The sequence below is a fragment of the Chiloscyllium plagiosum genome, unplaced genomic scaffold (assembly GCF_037043375.1).
Source record: "Chiloscyllium plagiosum isolate Xiang-an unplaced genomic scaffold, Cpla_swu_hap1 HiC_scaffold_37, whole genome shotgun sequence".
Taxonomy (NCBI): domain Eukaryota; kingdom Metazoa; phylum Chordata; class Chondrichthyes; order Orectolobiformes; family Hemiscylliidae; genus Chiloscyllium; species Chiloscyllium plagiosum.
Window position 1 is genome coordinate 82,604,599 of NW_028270175.1, and position 20,890 is coordinate 82,625,488.

Genomic DNA, 20,890 nt, shown 5'->3' on the forward strand with positions numbered 1-20,890 from the left:
TTATTGGACCTGGTGAACAGTCTCCAGTGACCATTTCGCTCTTTGCTTCCAGCTCAGCATCTTTGTATCCTTCGGAGAACAGACATTTGAATAAATTCCAATTCCTGCACATTCGTGTAACTGACTTCTCCCACACCAAGTGATTGAGAGGGAGCAGATGGGCGAATGGGCTTTGCCCTCCCTCCTTACAGCTTGCAAGTTGGTACAAAATGATTTCATTAGAAACCAGTGGACCGAGTGCGGTCCTCGGCGACAGGACAAGAAGCAGCACCCTGGGAGCAGGGAGATCGAACAAAAAGCAATAGTTCTGGAAATTCTTTGCTCCATGGAATTCCTGGATAAGTGTCAAATGAATTTCATGCTAACCGATTCTCAGCTCATTCAGCAGCATGTGTTGCGGCTGGTCTGTGGTTCGTTTGTCTTCGGGTCTGATTCTCGTTTCGGTTCTTGCACAAGTCCTCACTTCAGATCTTGACTTTGGCAAAAAGGCCTGATACGTTTTTTCACAAAGCAACGTTAAACTAGATCTGTCTAACTGAATTAAGGAGGGGACAGACCTACCATTTCAGTGAAAACGACAACGAGAATCACTTGTTCAAAATGAAAACAAGTGTTTCAGATTTTTCACCACGCAACCAGACTCTGAATGATTCAAATCACCTACCTATTGCACAATTCTCAGTGTGAAGCGTCAGGAAGCAAGGAAGTGAGTAGATACATCCCTTAACAGTTTTGCACCCTCTTTTCCTTCCGCCTACCCCTGTAGTCTTACAGGGGCACAATATGTTTGTCCTCGCGTCGAGGACCGCGCTCTGTCCACTGGTTTCGAATGAAACCATTTTGTTTCAACTTGCAAGCTGTTCGGAGAGAGGGAAAAGCCCATTCGTCAATCTGCTCCCTCTCAATCACTTGCAGTTGGAGAAGTCAGTTACACAAATGTGCAGGAAATGGACTTAAAGACCTTTCATTTTCCAGCCGAACTTTTCCTGCAAACATCTACCCCCAGTCAACTTCTAAAAGTTCTTTCCCAATACTTTCAAAATTTGCCTTTATCCAATTTAGAACTTTAAATTTTCGATCGAGTCTAATCTTTTCCACCACTATTTTCAAACTAATGAAATTTCTTTGACTGCTCCTCCACTGAAATCTCCCCATAAACCGAAGAATAAAAGTGTGTGCCTGTAGATAGAGGTGTCCAATATTAATACAATGCTATTAACACTGACAGATCACTAACTGCTCAAATCAGTTGCCCAGAGGTAGGAGGCTGTGTGTTGAAATCCCATTATGATCAGTTTGTGTTTTACTGTTCACGCTGGGGGTGCGGAAAATTTACCCAATCAGTGGGGACAACACATTCCTGACATATCTTTCCCGAATAAAACTGACAGTAAATTTTCACGTTCCTACCCTTCCCCAATTGTAAAACCTACCCTGTTGCACGCACCTATCTCTCTCCATAACCAAGGTGAAAGTCACAGAATTGTGGTCACCATCACCAAAATGTTCACCAACTAATAAGCCCATAACTTGTCCCGGTTCGTTACCAAGTAACAAATCCAATATGGCCTCCCCTCTGGTCGGGCAATCTACATACTGAGTTAGAAAAGCTTCCTGGACACACTGCACAAACAATCTACTTGATCTAAAGAGCTTCCAATCAATGTTTGGGAAGTTGAAATCACCCATAACTACTACCCTGTGGCTTCTGCACCTTTCCAAAATCTGTTTCCCAATCTGTTTCTCCACATCTCTGCTGCTATTGGAGGGCCTATAGTAAACACCCAACAAGGTGACTGCACCTTTCCTATTTCTGACTTCAGCCCATACCACCTCCAAAGGCAGATCCCCCTCGAACTGCCTTTCTGCAGCCGTCATACCATTTCTAATTAGCAACGCCACCACCCACTCCTTTTTTACCACCCTCCCTAATCTTACTGAAACCTCTGTGACCAGGAACGTCCAACAACCATTCCTGTCCCTCTTCTATCCACGTTTCCGTCATGGCCACAACATCGTAGTCCCAAGTACCGATCCACGCCTTAAGTTTACCGACCTTATTTCTGATACTCCTTGCATTGAAGTATACACACTTGAGCCCATCTCTGTGTCCACAAGTACTTCTTGTCAGTGCTACCTTCTCCACAGCCTCCCTACATTCTTGGACATCCTGACAAACAGCTAGCCTACTTGCTGGACTACAAGTCCGGATCCCACCCCCCTGCCAAATTAGTTTAAACTCCCCCGAAGTGTGCTAGCAAACCTACCCCCCAGGATATTGGTGCCCTTCTGGTTCAGGTGCAACCCGTCCTGCTTGTACAGGTCCCACCTTCCCCAGAATACAGTCCAATTGTCCAAATACCTGAAGCCCTCCCTCCTACACCATCCTTGCAGCCACGTGTTCAACTGCACTCTCTCCCTATTCCTTGCCTCACTGTCACGTGGCACCGGCAACAACCCAGAGATGGCGACACTGTCGGTCCTAGCTTTTAGCTTCCAGCCTAACTCCCTGAGCTCCTGAATGACCTCCCCACCCCTCTTCCTACCTATGTCGTTGGTACCAACGTGCACCACGACTTCTGGCTGCACACCCGCTCCCTTAAGAATTCTGAAGACACGGTCCGAGACGTCTCGGACCCTCGCACCCGGCAGGCAACAAACCATCCGAGAGTCTCGCCTATGTCCACGGAACCGCCTGTCCATCCCTCTAACTAAAGAGTCTCCAATAACTAGCCCTCTCCTCCTCTCCCCCTTTCCCTTCTGAGCCTCAGAGTCGGACCTCGTGCTAGAGACCCGGTCACTGCAGCTTACCCCTGCTAGGCCGTCCCCCCCAACAGTATCCAAAGCGGTATACTTATTGTTGAGGGGAACGACCACAGGGGATCCCTGCACTGCCTGCTTCCTCCCCTTCCCACCTCTAACTGTTACCCAGCTACCTTTGTTCTCTGGCGTAACTATGTCCCTGTAGCTTCTATCTATCACCCTCTCAGCCTCTCATATAATCCTCAGTTCTTCCAACTCCAGTTCCAGTTCCATAACCCGTTCTGTGAGGAGCATGATCTGACTGCATTTCCTACAGATGAAGTCGGCAGGAGTATCGGTGGTCAGCCCTACCTCAAACATCATGCAGGAGGAACATTCCAGTGTCTGCGCTGCCATTACTCTACACTTCGTCTCCAAAACAATAACACTGAGTAGCTTATCTGTGGAGTTTAAAGTTAGGTTAGAGGAGGAGGATGGGAGGGAGGCCCTACTATGTAGGGCCTGGGGTCGAGATCACACCCACTCAAATATCAATCACTTACCTTCCCGACCAGCTCTGCGCTCCAACTTCACTTCCGCCCAGCTCGCGCCGCTCTCTGCTGTGAAAAGACCGTTGGCGTCGAGGTAAGTTCTTAAATATCAATCACTTACCTTCCCGACTAGCTCTGCGCTCCAACTTCACTTCCGCGCAGCTCACGCCGCTCTCTGCTGTGAAAAGGAAAGATTAGGACAGTGGTCAGAAAGATTATTTTGATCAATAAATGTACACCGAGACCAAAGTGTAACGATGTAAAACCAACGAAATTGAGATTTTTTGAGCTTTGTGAACCTGGCACGATATAAGCATGCAACCACCTGATCGGAAATCAGATGCGCTACCGTTGCTTCACAAGCTCATCACCCGGAGTTCCCTACTGGACTTGATTAAGAGTTGTGATTATACTGCAATCACTTTAAATTATGATTCGTAATGGAGTTCAGAAGTTCTTGCCTGTCCTGTCTCTCTCCCACTCTTTTCCTCTGCCTCTCAAGAACCTCCCCTCTGTCTGTCTCATTGCTCCATTCCCCAATTCATTGTTTCAATTTCCGCCTTTCCCTTCCTTCTCCATACATTCGGTTCTCAACTTGCATCTGGGGAGACAGACTCCACTCTGTACGTGGAGAAAGTGAGGTCTGCAGATGCTGGAGATCAGAGCTGAAAATGTGTTTCTGGAACAGCGCAGCAGGTCACGCAGCATCCAGGGAACAGGAGAATCGACGTTTCGGGCATAAGCCCTTCTTCAGGAATTCCTGAAATCCTGGACCATTGAATGGTCCAGTACCACGTCATCCATGACTAATGTATATGCATGTTTCATCATAATAGCTGCAGACCATCACAGTGCATGACTTTACTGTGTTGCTGGAAGTCCCAAAGGCAGTTTGTTAAAGAAACCTCCCTGATGGTCACTTTACATGAGGATACATCTTTGCATTAAATGGCCTTGGAGCAAACTCCCCACAGTCCTCCTTAAAGTTCAAGATCTATCAAATGAAAATTCCTCAGGAATGTTTTGAAACATTTCTTCCAGATGTTGGCAAATTAGTTCTGTGCACATTTGTTTAAAGTTTGAACATGGTGAGAAACAATGTCGGCAAAATTTGTGCCCATTGACCTTGGAAGTCAGAGCCTGGCCGAGTTGACCAATACTTAAAACAATTACTTGCAATAAAACTGCAGCCCTGATTACAACAGAGAATGACTACATTCATCTCTAGCTGTTTATGTTTCCAAAGAGAGGCGTAAGTGACACTGCAATTGAAACGGATTAAATGGCAAACGGGTTGGTGGTTCACTTTGTATGTATCCACAGATAGAACTGGTTGCTGGTGATATGGATGTATTTGCAGTTACAGGGATCCGAATGTCCCAAGTCTGTCCACAATCGACGTCACAGGCTGTATTTCTGAAGAGTAACACTGATAATAACAATTGGTATTGCTATTCATAATTGATATTGCAGTCTGATGCTTGAACTAAATGATTCATGGATAACGGGATTTTACCGATTTTTAACACCTCAGTCTCTTGTGCATTTCGTCAGCACATTTCGCTGTTTACCGAATTATTCGTGAGTTGATGTGGCCCGTAATCTCAGAATGAGGAATATTCCATGCCAGGTGTATGTTTGGAAGCACTTCCACGCAGAAAGTTTGTCAGATGTTTGGAACTCTCTTGCACAAGTGCCAGCGGACACAGGGTCATTTGTTAAGTTTAAGTGTGAGTTAGAGTTTTTTGTTCAGCGAAAGGATGAAGGGGTATGGGCCAAAGACAGGAAAAAAGAGGTAAGTCTCAGATCAGCAATGGTTTCTCTGCACGACGAAACAGGCTGCAGCTGAATCATCGACTCCTGATTCTTTTATTCTTATAATCTTTACTGTTTCATTATCGCACATTGTTTGGCGTGTCAATGGAGATACTGCCTGCAAAGAATCATCTCCAACTATTGACTGTTCCGGGAATATCTAGGACAGATACATCCTGGCGTATTGTAACCATATTCTTATAAATATAATCACAAAACAAATAACTGACTGCCTTCCCACACCTAAATCATTAGACGCCTGATAGTCTTGGTGTGTCAAACCCGATAATGGATCGCTTTCCTGAACTCCATATGGAACAACACAGGGAAAAACAGAGAAGCAGCAATGTTCCATTTCTACGCTATCCAATCATTTGCTGTCAGTAAAAAGCAACATGGCAGCTTCAGTTCGGGTCTAATGCAAATCCTTGAGATGTGAGATTGTCCAAACCGGATCAAACCTCCCAATTCACTGAGCACAGGCTCAGAACAGCAGAGTGAGATTATGTCCGGATCACAAAACCTCGGACTAGCTTTTCAAAGGCCAAAGCAAGTCACCCATCAAAGTCAATCAACAACTTTCTCAAAGTTCTGTACTGCTCATTTCAAATATTTGATTTAACGACTGGCCTTTGTGAATCTAAATGTGACGACTGGAGATGTGTGTTAGTGAGTGACTCAATTTCCGTTCTTTGTCAATTCTGTTGAAATAGAAGTGAATTTGCTTTCCAAAGAACAGCACAAAAGAGACAAAAACATTAAATTCATGAAGAGATACGATGAAACTCGATGTCAGTGTTAAGAAGGAAGCAAAGCTGGAGTGGAATCTCAATGATTTCATTGAACATGCAGCAGAAAGCACTGGGGCCATAGGCCTCTTTTCTTCAATTTACTACATTGAATGTATTTTAAGCAATTACGTGGCCTTGATAGGAGATGTGGTTATAGCCTGAATGTACGTTCATTTATGACAGTTACCGTGGTGGTGGTGTGTTTAATGCCCTCACTTGACAACGTTCCTTTCAAGGATTGCATTTTTTGTTGAAAATTGACTCTTCATTGCACTTGAAGCGCCATCATAGTCGAAGAGTGTTTCTCCCCTGTTCGGATTGCTAATTTTCCAGTTGTCGGTTTACAAGTCCAAACTGGAGTGAAAAGTCGAGCAGTTTGTTAGTGTGCCTTAACGTGCACTGAGCAGTATCACATTAAAGTTGACAGATTCTGCTCATGTCCTGAGGTCAATAAGTGAGGTAATCACAGAGTTCGAGTGACCAAGTGTTAGCGGAATCAAAATCAACACACCCATACCAAAGCACAGTCAAACGAAAAGGGTATGATTAATCTCTGCTCCGCCTTCTGAATGTGATAAACGAATTCACATGTGTGCAGTCACAAGAGCTCAGGCCAGAGGACAAAATCAGGGATTTAAAGAAATGGCCAAGACTTACAACCATGATCAGAAAGGAGCTCCCATTATCTCTAGGTCCCTTCCCCTGCAAAGAGAACATAAATCTAAATTAGGACTGTGTGAAAAATTAAAATAAACATGAAAATCCTTACTGTGCTCACAAACAGATTGCCTAGCTGTGGATGGGAGATATAAGAGTGGAGAATCGAGGATGATAATTATGAAGCCAACCTGAAAATAATATTACCTTACTCTGACCTCTCCAACTGTAACATCCATTATCTTCACCCTGCCGAGAAGAAGGCCTTGGAATAAGCTGTGAAAAAAACCCATACATTTGAGACAATTCACTGTTTGATCATAGATTAGATTCCCCACACTGTGTTAACAGGCCATTTGGCACAACAAGTCCAAACCCACGTTCGGAAGAGTAAGCCACCCAGAGCCAGTCCTCTGACAAATGCTTCACATAATGTGCACAATTATCATGGCCAATCCATTTGGCCCTCATATGTTTGGATAGCGGGAGGAAATCCACGCTGACGACGTGCAAACGCCAAGCATGCAATCGTCTGACGGTGCAATATAATCCATGTTCCTGCCGCTGTGAGCTTGCAGTTCTAAGTACTCAGCCACTGTGCCGCCCTAACCGATTGTTCACTGCAAACATCAAAGAATCACAACATTGCTTGGATGGCATGTACACAGATTGGAAACAGTTGACTTTAGCGCTGTTTAAATCTACAGATCTTTCCACAGTATGTTCATTGAAATACTCCCTATGAGTCAATATGTCGGTGTTTTTTGAGTAGGGTGGCATCGTGGTTAACACCGCTGCCCCACAACACCAAAGATGTGGACGCTCCCCAGATTTGGGTGACTATCAGAATGGAATTTGTTCATTCTCGTCACGTGTGTCTGTGTGGATTTCCTCCCACTGTCCAAAGTTGTATATATTTGGTGGATTCTACAGTGACCGCGGATATTTGGGTAAGACATTGGAAATGCAGGATTATAGGGTAGAGGCGTGAGTCTTGGTGTGATGATGTCCAGGAAGTGTGATGGAATGGCCTGCTGGCATAACGTAGCGTTTCCATGACACTAAGTTTTGAATTTGTTTTTCAGATGGACATACTGGAGGTAAAATTCAGTTCCCGATGAATGGATGAACTTTCTCAGATCACAGTATGATGTCCGATTTAAGTTTCCCATTAGCAAATCTTCTCTTTCTAATCCTGTCGAAAACTAATTTATAAAATTCGGCTCCGGACAAATAGAATATACATTTTGAAAGGCAAATCCTGTTCTGTCAATCATTTTTCCTGTAATGCCCCCCGTTATAAATCTATGCCCCACATCCTTCATCCTCCATCTGCCAGAATACAAATTCTACCTTGGACATACTTCCTTAAACATATTTTTAGTTTTAATTTCCATCCAGAGACAAAAATGCGTTTTATAAATAAATCTTTAGGCACAGAAAGAGATCATACAACCCACTGTGTAAAGACGGTGTTACGACTACACTTTCTGACTTTGTCCCATTTGCCTGACTTCTCAGTGTAATCGGATCCATTGTTTCTCATCAAATAATCATCAAATGCTCTTGATTAAATCTGCCTAATGCATTCCAGATGCAATTACACGCTGTGTTAAGTTTCGTTCGCACATCTCTGTGCTTCCCTTGTAATCTTTTTGAGATCTCCACTTTTATTCTCAATGCTTTTCAAGTGGGAATCTTCTCACCATCTATTCTGTATGAAACCACTACGATTTTGAAAATCTATATTAACTTTCCTCTCAGGCTTCTCCAATCTAATGTCATGATTGAAATGTCTTATTGCTGAAACTTTTCGTGTCAAGATTGTTTCTCCTAACCTGCCAGTGTTGCCTTTCTTCAGAGTGGGTTGCTGGAAAAGCACAGCAGGTCAGACAGCATCCGAGGAGCAGAAGAATCGACATAATCCCTTCTTCAATGCTTCTCACTTTGCTTCAGTTCTCCCGCCAATACTCGCTCGCATCTGGAATCAGCCACATGGTGCCTCGTGGTTTCTGATTTTCTTTATGCTGAAAAAGTAATTCGAAAGAATTCTGGGAAGGTTCAAGGTAGTGTTTCCAATCTTCCTTCCGTCCACCCTGTATCATAACCGACAGGTAATCCATAACTTTAGCAATAACTGCACAACCAGCCACCTCCAACAAAATGATCATCACCACTAAGATTTTGTTCTAAGCTACACAATGTCTCGACATTCAGTGCTGAATCTATACAAATTTGCTCCAATTTAATCTCAAACCTTGGAGCATTGTCTGTGCAAAAGAAATGTTTGGAAACACTTCTCCATAGATATGGCGGTAAAGACTTGGAACAGTGATCCAAAAGTGGCAGTTGACGCTCATGAGCTCGATATTAGATTTTATTCTCAAATAAACGTTTGTTAAGATATTCAGAAATATGGGGCAAAGGTAGTTATATGGAGTTCGACCTTGGCCACCTCGATATCAAATGACCCAAGTCACTTACTGTTTCAACCTCCCTATAACCTTCAGCTCGCCCAATACTCCGCTGCCGCGTGGTCATTCTCATGGAGTCTTGTTCTTCTAACCCTGAGCTCACACCCCCGAAGAGTTTGCCCATTGGGAAAAAGCAACATTTGAAAATACAATTCTTGTCCATATTTGCACAAGATAGTGTCATCAGGGAAATAGAGATGCGTTCCTGTTGCCAGAATTGTGTGTCCCGAAGAATACGTTGCCTGTCCGACTTCAGGTTGTTTTTCCGGGCTGCAGTGCAACTTGGAGTGTGAAAGCAATGATCAAGTTGTTGATATAGTTAGAATGAAGAAAGTGTTTCTGCTGAAGGAATTTTGCTTGGAGCAAAAGTAGAAAAGAGAACCAAAAGGGTAAAATTCTGGAGTACTACATGATCCATAACTAGATTAGCAGAAATTCTGCAAGATTAACGAGGTAAACGTACGCCTAAAAGACAAGTGTGGGAGAAATGAACTCAATCTAATTGGCTATTGGCGTCAGAACGGGGGAAGGATGGAGCTGTTACGAATGGATAAGCGACACATGAATGATGCTGGGACCAGAGACCTAGGGTATCTAGAAAGGGCGGTCTGTAGATAGGCCTTTAAACTAAATAATGTGGGTTGCTTTAAGTTACAAAGAAAATTCAGGAGTAAACTACAAGTAGGAGGAGGGTTCTGCAGAGATTCAACTTTTCCGAAACAAGTAATAGGACAGAAAGTACGGAAAGTCTCATGAATCTACTTCACACACAGCAGATAAGGGGCCAACTATAAGAAGATGTGCAGTCACGGCAGGACTATTCGTGTTGTGCCCCAATGCACGCAGTATATGAAACAAGTTAATGAGCTCAGAATGGGGATTGGAATGTGCAGGTATATTATTGTAGCTATCGCAGAGACCGGGCTGCAAAGGGATCAGGGCTTGGAACTATATATCCAAGGTTTCCAAATCCGAGGGAAAGATAAGCAGATGGGCAGATACCGCTGGGTGCGCCTGTTAGTACAAATGAACTTAAATTGACAGCAAGAAGGGGAAAAGAGTCGGTTGGGTGAAGACTCAATATGGGAAGAGTAACGGAAGCACGAAGGAAAAAAAAGATCGTGATGCACTCTGTGTACAAGCCACTGAGCAGCCATCAGGATTTGGGAAGAAAATTAATCACGAGATAGAAAAGGCATCGATGAAGGGACTACTGCAATAATGATGGGGAACTACAATATGCACGTGGACTATGAAAATCAGGTTAGCAGCTGATCTCAAGGAAAATGATTTGTGGAATGTTAGGGAAATTTTCTTTGGAGCAGATTGTCGTAGAGCCAACGAAGGAATAGGGATACATATTTAGTGATGTGTAATGAGATAGACTTGATGAGGGAGCTCAAGGGGAACGAACACCTAAAAGATATTAACCATAATATAATAGAGTTCATACTACAATTTGAGAGTGAGAAAACTGAATCAGTTGAAAAGTGATTATGATTAAGTAAAGTTGACTACAACGACATGTAATTGTAATTGGCCACAGCTGATTAGAACGGAGACGCTGGCAGAGAAGATAGTGGTGTAGCAAAGGGAGGATTTTCTGAGGTATTTCAGGAGGCACTGCAGAAAATCTTCCCAAGGAAGAAGAAATACATTAATGGGAGTATGAGGCAACTGTGGCTTAGAAGGGAAGCCAGAGAGAAAATGCAAGCAATGGAAAAATCATACAATGTGGTGAATTTTCGTGGATACCAAAATATTTGGCTTCAAAATATTTTGAAGAGAGCACATGAGAACATCCAAAAAGGAGAAGTTTCTGGAAATCTGCAGGTGTAAATGATATCAGCAGAACGTCATGGACGACATCCCAGCCTTCTGAAAGAGACAGCTGAGCAAATTGTCGAGGCATTCGTGATGACCTTCCTAAATCACTTTTGTCAGATGACTGGAAAATGCTGAAGTGAAAGCCTTTTGAAAAAGGGAGTAAGGCAAAACTCAGGGAGTTAAAGGCCGATTCCCCAAACCTCGGTGGTGGATAACACCATGGAATCCATTCTGAATCATGCGATTTCTGAATACTTGGAAGTGCATGGTAACGTGGGACAGTGTTGGCACTGCTTCGTCAAGGGGGCGTCATGCTTGACAAATCTGTTAGATTTCATTGGGGAGGTGAAAAATAGCTTATACAAAGAAAATCTTGTGGACGTGATCTATTTGGGCTTCTGGAAAGTGTGTGATAAGATACTGCACAACAGGCTGCTAAATAATATATAGGCATGGTGTGAGTGGAAAGGTAGAGGATAGACTGTCTGGCAGAAGGCAGAGAGTCATTATAAAGGGGTCTTTTGCAGGATAGCAGCTGGTGACTTGTGCAATTGCACAGAGGCCAGCGTTGGGACCAGAACTGTTCAGGTTATGCCTCAACGTTCGTGACAATTGAAATGAGGACATTGTTGTCACCTTTGCAGACGTCACAAAGGTATCCTGTGCAGCCGGCTGTGTTGTGGGAGTGGGGAGAGTGAAGACCGATTTAGAAAATCTGGGACAGTGTGCAAAAAAGTAGCAGTTGGAACACAGTGTGGGAAAATCAGAGGTAATGCACTTTGGTCGAAGGAGTAACTGCGTAGATTATTTTCTGAAGAGTGAAAGGCTTCAGACATCTGAGGGCCAAAGGAACTTTGGGGTCCGAGTTCAGGGGAATTCTCTAATGATTAACATGCAGTTTCAGTTGACAGTTCAGAAGGCAAATGTCAAGGTGGTTATAATGCAAGAGCAGAGATGTACTGCTGAGGCTGTACCAGCTGTGTTCAGACTGCATTTGCAATATTGTGAACAGTTTTAGACCCTGTACACAAGAAAGAATGTGCAGGCGTTGGAAGAAGACCAGAGGAAGTTTGCAAGAATGATCCAAGGATGAAGACCCTTTCAGCGAAATAAAAATCAATGGTGAGGACTCTGGGTCTGTATTCGATAGGGTTTAGAAAAATGAGGGAACATAGCAAGGATAGAAAGGGAGGCAAAGGCAAGGAAGAGAGGTGTTTGCCAGTAAGGGAAATATTACTTATCTAAGAGTAGAAAGTATTTCTTACTAAGTGATCAAATGAAAATATACAGATTGATGGAAGAAAGGAATAATCAACTTGATGGAAATGTACTCTACGCAGCCCCACAATTAGACAAGGAGAAACTGATTAAAAATATGTAGAGAAATCTCACATATGTAAGAATAGTTAGATTCCAAACTTTGACTGCGGCTATCATGATGCTAAAGGCTTGGATGGAGAAGAGATTATTAAATATTTTTCCAGAAAATTCCTTAATCAGCATGGCAGTGTTATACTCGAGAGAGAACAATACGTGTTCTTCCCTTGGGTAATAAGGCAGAGCAAGTGACTGAACTGATAGTAGGGGAACACTTTAAGTCTAAGGATCATGATTCTATCAATTTTACACAATTATGGGAAAGGATAAGCCTTCCGTAAAAGATCACAGTATTTCTTATTTGGAGTAAGGCAAGGTTGAATGGTGTGAGACATGAAATTTAAAGAGACATTGATGTAGTCTGCTTAAGGTTAAACGGACGTCTGATAAGTTGCAAGCGTTCAAAGAAATATGATAACAAGAATTCATAACATTATCGGACCCTGAGAAGTACGAGCAGACATTAGGCCATTTGGCACAAACAATCGCCTCTCCCAGGCAATCATGAGTGATAGGTTTTTCAACACTGTTCTCCCGCTATCTCTTCAGAACCCCCTTGATCCACTTGACAACAAAAACCCATCTATTTCTGATTCAATTACTTAATGACCTGGTCTCCACAGCTTTCTGTGGCCAGGTGTTCCACAGATTCACCACTCACTGGTTCAAGACGTTTCTGCTTATCTCCGTTCGAAGTTGTCTTCGCTTCACTCGAAGACTGAGCCCTTGGGTCCCATCCTCTCCAGTTGATGGAAATAGTTTTCAAGTGTGCAATCTGTATACACTCTGCGGCAGTCTGTACGTTTGAATTAGATTCCCACACATGATTTTAAACTCAATCGAGTATAGTCCTAAAGTGATCAGATGACCCTCATATCTTAAGACTTTCATCCCTGCGATTATTTCTGTGAATCTCCTCTTCTGGACCCATTCCAGGGCCAGTACATTGCAGTGGGTGTAGGTTTGCTCGCTGAGCTGCAAGGTTCATTTCCAGACGTTTCGTTACCTTTCTAGGTAACATCTTCAATGGGCCTTAGACGAAGCAATGATGAAAACTTCTGCTTTCTATTTATACGTTTAGGTTTCTTTGGTTTGGTGATGTTATTTCCTGTGGTTATATTATTTCCTGTGGTGAAGTCAGTTCCTGTTCCTTTTCTCAGCGGGTGATAGATGGGGTCTAACCCAATGTGTTTGATAATAGAGTTCCGTTTGGAATGCCACGCTTCTAGGAATTCTCGTGCGTGACTTTGTTTGGCGTGTCCGAGGATGGACGTGTTCTTCAAAGTGGTGTCCTTCCTCATCCGTATGTGTGGATACTAGTGAGAGAGAGAGAGAGAGAGAGAGAGAGTCCTGTCCTTTTGTGGCTAGTTGGTCTTCATGTATCCTGGTGGCTAGCTCTCTGCCTGTTTGTCCAATGTAGTGTTTGTTACAGTCCTTGTACGGTATTTCTAAATATCGTTTGTTTTGCCAGAATACATGAACACCAACGAATCACAAAAGTCCTGGGAATTGTAGTCCTATAAATCTGACATTGGTGGTGGGCAGGTTGTTGGATGTGATTGTGAAAGATAGCATTTAGAGAGGGAAGGATCGATTAGGGATCGTCCGCGTGATTTTGTGAGATGGAAACTGTGTCTCTTATATTTGTTTGAATTTTTGATCAAATAATCAAGAAGCTTGATGAGGCCATATATTAGACATTAGGCTGGACTGAAGGACAACATTTGACAGGGTTCTGCAAGGTAAGCTAATGAGTAAAGTTAAATCCCATGGGGTTCAGAGAGAGCTTGCCAGTTGGATACAAAATTAACTTAACAACCAGAGAAAGCATGTGGTCGTGGAGGTTGCGACCAGCTGTGTTCCAAAGTGATCAGTGTTGTCTCTTTTGTTTGTCATTTATAGAAATGATTTAGCTGAGAATTTCAATGGCAGGGATAGGCAGTTTGCAGAGAACACCTAAACTGGTGTTCGCATGTGGAATTAGACACTGGTGAAAGTGGTTGATGTGTGTACATAAAAAAATTTCATAGGCATTTCGACAAAGACCTGGATAGGAAAGGATTAGAAAGCTATGGGCCAAGTGCAGGGAAATGCAGTTAGTCTGGACAGGCATTTTGATCAGCATGAATCAATTTGGGCCAAAAGGGCCAGTCTTTGTGCTATAGGAGAAAATGACTCTCCATGGTAGTAGAACACACAGGGAAGAAGGTGATCTATGTTTGAAAGATACATTGATCACTTCGGTCTATGCGTTGTGGACTAGCAGCTAGACATTAAAATGATTAAATATAAGGTTCTGCATTTTGGTAAAAAAAAAGAGGATGTAAGACGTGTACAATTAAAAGTACTGCTTTGAATAGTGCTGTAGAACGGAGAGACTTCGGGGTTCAGTGACCTAATTCTTTGAAATTTGGGCCATATGTAGTCTGGTTGGTTAAAAAGGCTGTTAGTGTGCTCACCTTCATTGCACAGGCTATTTTGTGTTGGAATTATGACGACATGTTGAGGTTGTACAGGTTGTTGATGAGACCTCTTCTGGAGTATTGTGTCCAGTTCTGGCTGCCCTGTTTTGGGAAGAATACTATTAAGCTGGAGATAATTCTGAAGAGACTTACCATGATTTTGCTCGGAATGGAGGGGATGAGTTATAAGCAGAGGCTGGATAGGCGGGGAGTTCTTTCACAGAAAGGTTGGGGTAGCCCGACAGAGGTAAAGAAAAAAATTCTGAAGGGTATGGATTATGTCAAGTGCAACTGTCTTTGCCTTCGGCTTGGGTATTCCATGTCAAGTGGGCATATGTTTAAGATCAGAGGCGAAAGATTTATAAAAAGACAGTCGGGCATTTTTTACTTTACACAGTGCGTGTTTCCTGTGTGGAATGAATTTTTGTTTTACATCGTGATAGTTCTCTCCCTCTCGAATCTTAACAGATTGCTGCACGGGGTGTATCTTTTCTGTGTTGCGTGTTTAAATTAGCAAATGGAGTTACACCGTGTTGTAACATTTTGCGGCTCATCGCCAGGGTTTGAACAGTTTGAGTCTTAGTTTCGTGATTTGGACAGTTTCAGACAGATTCTTTCTGAGATTTGGACAAATTTGAATCGATTTGGGGTACGAAAAAGCTCAGAAGATTTTAACACTTGCAGATTAGTGTCTGAGATATTCATGTAAAACGTCACAAAACAATGTGTTTAATTTCGGTGACTTGTGGTTGGTTAAATTAGAAGAAGAGAAACGGCTCTGAAAATTGTGGAAGACTTTCCTGGATTTGAGGATGATGCTCAAATTTGGCAAGCAAGTATAGAAGGAGAGAAAAAGACCATATTTTAGAATAAGCAAATAAGTTGGGTTTGCGTTAAACCAAGGACAAAAGTAAACCTGAAATTATAATGGAGTTATAGAGACACAGAGTCATAAAGAAGAACAAGCACGGGAACAGACACTTCGGTCCAACTCGTCCATGCTGACCAGATATCACACCCAAACTAGTCCCACCCGTCAGCACCTGACATGTAAACCTCCAAACCTTTTCCTGTTCATATACTCCTCCAGATGCTTTTTAAATGTTGCAATTGTACTGGCCTCCATTACTTCCTCTGACAATTCAGTCCATACACCTACTACTCTCTGAGTGAAAAGTTGCCACTTTAGTTATTTTTATGTCTTTCCACTTTCACCCTAAACCTACGCTTTCTAGTTCTGGTGTCCACCACCCCAGAGAAAGGGCTTTGTCCATTTATCCTATCCATGCCCCTCGTGTTTTTATAATCATCTATGAAGTCATCCCTCAGCCTCCGACGCTCCAGTGAAAACAGCCCTAGCCTATTCAACCTTTCCCTATTGATGAAATCCTCCAACCTTGGCAACATTCTTAAAAATCTTTTCTGATCCGTTTTAAGTTTGACAACATCTTTCTAATATGAGAGAGACCAGAATTGCACACAATATTCCAAAACGTAGCCTAACCAATGTCCTATACAGCCTAAACATGACCGTCCAAATCCTGTACTCAATATTCTGACCAATAATGGAAAGCATACCAAACGCCTTCTTCGCGATCCTTCAAAATTCAAGGAGCTATGAACCTGAACTTCAAAGTTTCTTTGTTCAGCAACACGCCCTAGGACCTCACCAGTAAGACTATAATTTCTGCTATGGTTTGATTTCCCAAAATGAACCAACTCACATTTATCTAGATTAAACTCTATCTGCCATTTCCCAACCCGTTGCCCCATCAGAGCAAGATCCCTTTGTAATCTAAGGTGAACTTCTTCGCTGTCCATTACACATCCAAGTTTGGTATCATCAGCAAAGTTACGATATATACTGTTTATGCTCACATCCATATCATTTATATAAATGATGAAAAATAGTGGACCCTGCACCAATCCATGTGGCACGTCACAGGTCACAGGCCTCAAGTCTGAAATGCAACCCTCTGTCTTCTAGCTTTCAGCCAGTTCTGTATCCAAATGGCGAGTTCTCCCTGTATTCCTTGAGCTCTAACCTTGCTCACCAGTCTCCCATGGGGAACCTTGTCCAGCGCCTTACTGAAGTCCACATAGATCACATCTACCGCTCTGCCCTTATCAATCCTCTTTGTTACTCTTCAAAAATCTCAGTCAAGTTTGTGTGACATGATTTCCCACGCACAAAGCCACGTTGACTATCCATAATAAGTACTTGCCTTTTCAAATACATGCACACCCTGTCCTCAGGATTCCCTCCAAAAGCTTGCCGACCAAAGACGATAGGCTCATTTGTCTATAGTTCCCTGGTTTGTCCTTAACACCTTTCTTAAACAGTAACAACACGTTAGCCAACCTCCAGGCTTCCAGCACCACAACAGATTATTGATGATATAATTATTTCAGGAAGAGGCCCAGCAATCACTTCCCTTGCTTCCCACATAGTTCTACGGTACACCTGATCAGGTCTTGGGGATGTGTCCACTTTTATGCGTTTCAAGACTCTATTTTCCAAAACTGTCTCATGTCCCCTTGTTGCCCTCCTGATTTCTCCCTTAAGTATAATCCTACTGTTTATTGTACACTTCTAAGGATTCACTCGATCTATCCTGTCTATACCATCAGATGCTTTCTTCTTTTTCTCAACCAAACCTAAATTTCTTTAGTCGACCATCATTCCCTATACCTACCAGCCTTTCCTTTCATCATAACACGAATATACTTTTTTTCTGAACTCTCGTTGTAAAGGCTTCCATAGACGTAGAAATCTAAAGTAACAATTGAGGAAAATGGAGTTAGAAGATAACAAAGGGAAATACACAAAGAAAGGGAGGAGAAAGGGAGGCAGAAAAGAGACAGGGAGAGAGAAGTGAAAAACGAGCGAAGGTTATTAGGTGAGCAAGGAGAAAGAGAAGCAAGGGAGAGATAAAAAGAGAGAGGAATAAGAAAGAGAGAGAAGGTTCTTGGCGGAGCAAAAAAGCGAGATCGTTTGAACTTAAACATTTGCGTCTTAGTCAACAAAGTCCATTCAAAAGAATGGAGATTAGAAGAGAAGGTAGTGTGATATGTATAAATCTGTCAAATCGCTGCCACATTTCGATGAGAAAGATGTTGACGCCTTCTCTTTTGAATTTGATTAAAAAAAAGACTACCCAGATGGAGCACCCAGGATTTTTAGGCAGACTACACTGTCTGACAGAGTTAAAGAGACATCTGCCTCGCTGTTGCATGATGGGCCAAGAGACTATGAAGATCTCTAATAGATTATTGGTCATGAATTGGTATGAGAAGCCTCGAGACAGCGGCTCCGAATCATAAAGACAGAACCACGTCAGACCTACGCTGAGTTCTAAAGAAATAAGCAGAGTCATTTTGATGGATGGGTGCGTCCTGTAAAGATATTTAGGACGTTTGAGACACTTAGAAAGATTATTCTGCTGGAGGAGATTAAAAATATCACTTTCAGAGATCACGTGGATGAACAGAAACTTACGGACTTGAGGAAGGCAGCACAATCAGCAAACGAATGCAGGTTGTTGCACAAGCCACGATTTTGACCAGAATTTCGTCCTGTGAGGGACAGACGTTGGGAGGAGGGGAGATCCCACACCATGATGAACACTGGTAAGTGCCTACCAGAGGTTACGAAAAGTGTCCAGGAGAATGCAAAAGATGTCAAACGCTTCAGCTGTTTCAACTGTGATAAGTGGGATATAAAAACTCACAGTGCTGGTTCTGAAAACAAGGCACTTTGGGAAAACATGTGGTAGAATAAGCTAAGCCAGTGACATGAGTGAAAGTAGGAAAGAAACACCAAGAAGAGCCAAACAGCTGCAGGAGAGTGCAAGCCTTTGCAGCGGATCGGCATGGAGTTACTATCTGACCTGTATAAAGAATTCGCCTCTGTGGCTAAAGTTTAATCAGACGGAACAAGGGGAGACGGAGAAGAAATTATAATTTTGAGAGACGCTGATAGTTAGAGATGAGCGAACGGACACTCTTACTGATTTGATACCCAAGAGTTTGGTAATTGTTTTGGGTAGTTGGACAGAAATCTAGAACTCCCCTTTGTAAGATAGTTTTGGTGTGCCAACTGAAGACTGTGAACGTATGAGTCGGAATAATTGACAGAGTATCAGTTCCACGGATTCAGGTTTTTTCTTGGGAATGTTTGGGCATGTTCCAAGGTGGGAATGGCGCCCCTTCACGGGAAGAAGCACACAGAAGATCAAGAACCAGAGGAGTTAAAATATGATAAATGCTAATATCTTGTGAGGTCAATGCTGCCTCACAGCGCCTCACCCGGGTTCAATTCCCGCCTCAGGCGACTGACTGTATGGAGTTTGCACGTTCTCCCCGTGTCTGCGTGGGTTTCCTCCGGGTGCTCCGGTTTCCTCCCACAGTCCAAAAATGTGCAGGTCAGGTGAATTGGCCATGCTAAATTGCCCGTAGTGTTAGCTAAGGTGTAAATGTAGGGGTATGGGTAGGGTGCGCTTCGGCGGGTCGGTGTGGACTTGTTGGGCCGAAGGGCCTGTTTCCACGCTGTAATGTAATGTAATCTAATCAAATCTTCATAGACTACGACGTAAGCAGATCTCACTATCAGAAGTCACAGTACGAAGTAAGCACTAAAGAGAAAGATGAAGGAGTTGAGGTGCTGTTAGTGGACATCCTGTTTGACGTAACGTGCAGGAAATCCTGAAAGAGGCAAAGAGCCAGGCAGATGTATTTAATTATGAAAGGCGCAGGGAATTGCAAAAGGAAGAAAAGAAGGTGAAAGTGTGTGTGTGTATCTGTGAAGGAGTCAGAGAATTTTCCTGAGATTGAAATGGAGACCACGGCAAGTTAGGTAATGTAATGAAGTGCACCAGATTGTGTTGCCTGCAGCAGAACAAACAGGAGGTGTAACGGATAGTACATCGACAAAGGTTCAGAAAGAGTTGGAGGCCATGCTCCACGAGGATATGATCAAACCGATCCTGAGCGAATGAAGTTCGCCGATCACCTTAGTTCCCGGATGGGAATCAATGATTTTGCTTAGATTATCGAAGGTCAACAAAGGGACAAAGTCTGAATCATATTCACCTCCAAGACTAGAGCACTGTATCCAGAAAATTAGATGAGCCAGTTACATCACCAAGTTGGACTTACTGCTTGGTTAAAGGCAGATAGCTTTATCAGAGATGGCGAAAGAAAGTGCTGCGTTTGTATTTCCAACTGGGCGATGTCAATTTAATTATTGCTCATTAGAATAAAGAACGCACCCGTGTGCAGTTTATTTGGACGTTGTAGCTGGCAGAGCTCTTTGAACCATTATGAGGATCAAAATTGGCAATGAACTTAAACAAAAGTAATTTCCCGAAAACAGAGCTTACTTTCTTGGAACATAATATTGGTCAGGGAAGGTTCACGCCACTGGAAATCAAAGACGAAGAGCATTGAGGAATATCCCCGACAAAGTTCGAAGAAAAAGGCACTTTGATTCTTTGGATGAAGCGTATTCTTTTGGAAGTTTGTTCCAAGCCTGAGCAGTGCAGTGGCACCGTTAATAGATTTTGTCAAGCATGACGCCCCCTTGACGAAGCAGTGCCAACACTGTCCCACTTTACCATGCACTTCCAAGTATTCAGAAATCGCATGATTCAGAATGGATTCCATGGTGTTATCCACCACTGAGGATTGGGGAATCGGCCTTTAACTCTCTGACTTTTGCCTTACTCCCTTTTTCACAGTGCTTTCACTTCAGTCATTTTCCAGTCATCTGACAAAAGAGATTTCGGAAGGTCATCACGAATGCCTCGACAATTTGCTCAGCTGTCTCCTTCAGAAGGCTGGGATGTCGTCCATGACGTTCTGCTGATATCATTTACACCTACAGCTTTCCAGCAACTTCTCCTTTTTAGATGTTGTCATGTGCTGCTCTTCAAAATATTTTGAAGCCATATATTTTGGTATCCACGAAAATTCACCACATTGTATGATTTTTCCATTGCTTGCATTTTCTCTCTGGCTTCCCTTCGAAGCCACAGTTGCCTCATACTCCCATTAATGTATTTCTTCTTCCTTGGGAAGATTTTCTGCAGTGTCTCCTGAAATACCTCAGAAAATCCTCCCTTTGCTACACCACTATCTTCTCTGCCAGCTTCTCCCTTCTAATCAGCTCTGGCCAATTCCAATTACATGTCGTT

General features: G+C 43.0%; 1 protein-coding gene across 1 annotated transcript in view; it reads right to left on the reverse strand.

The window, feature by feature from the left end:
* Positions 1-20,360, reverse strand: part of LOC148139852 (putative G protein-coupled receptor 139) — an 89,809-nt gene extending 69,449 nt beyond the window's left edge. Inside the window, exons 1-2 of the mRNA XM_087980682.1 lie at positions 20,078-20,360; positions 17,393-17,470 (exon numbers count right to left, since the gene is read on the reverse strand). Of these exons, the coding sequence (XP_087836808.1) occupies positions 17,393-17,470; positions 20,078-20,360 (361 nt within the window). The remainder of the gene's footprint in view (positions 1-17,392; positions 17,471-20,077) is intronic.
* Positions 20,361-20,890: the final 530 nt, after the last annotated feature.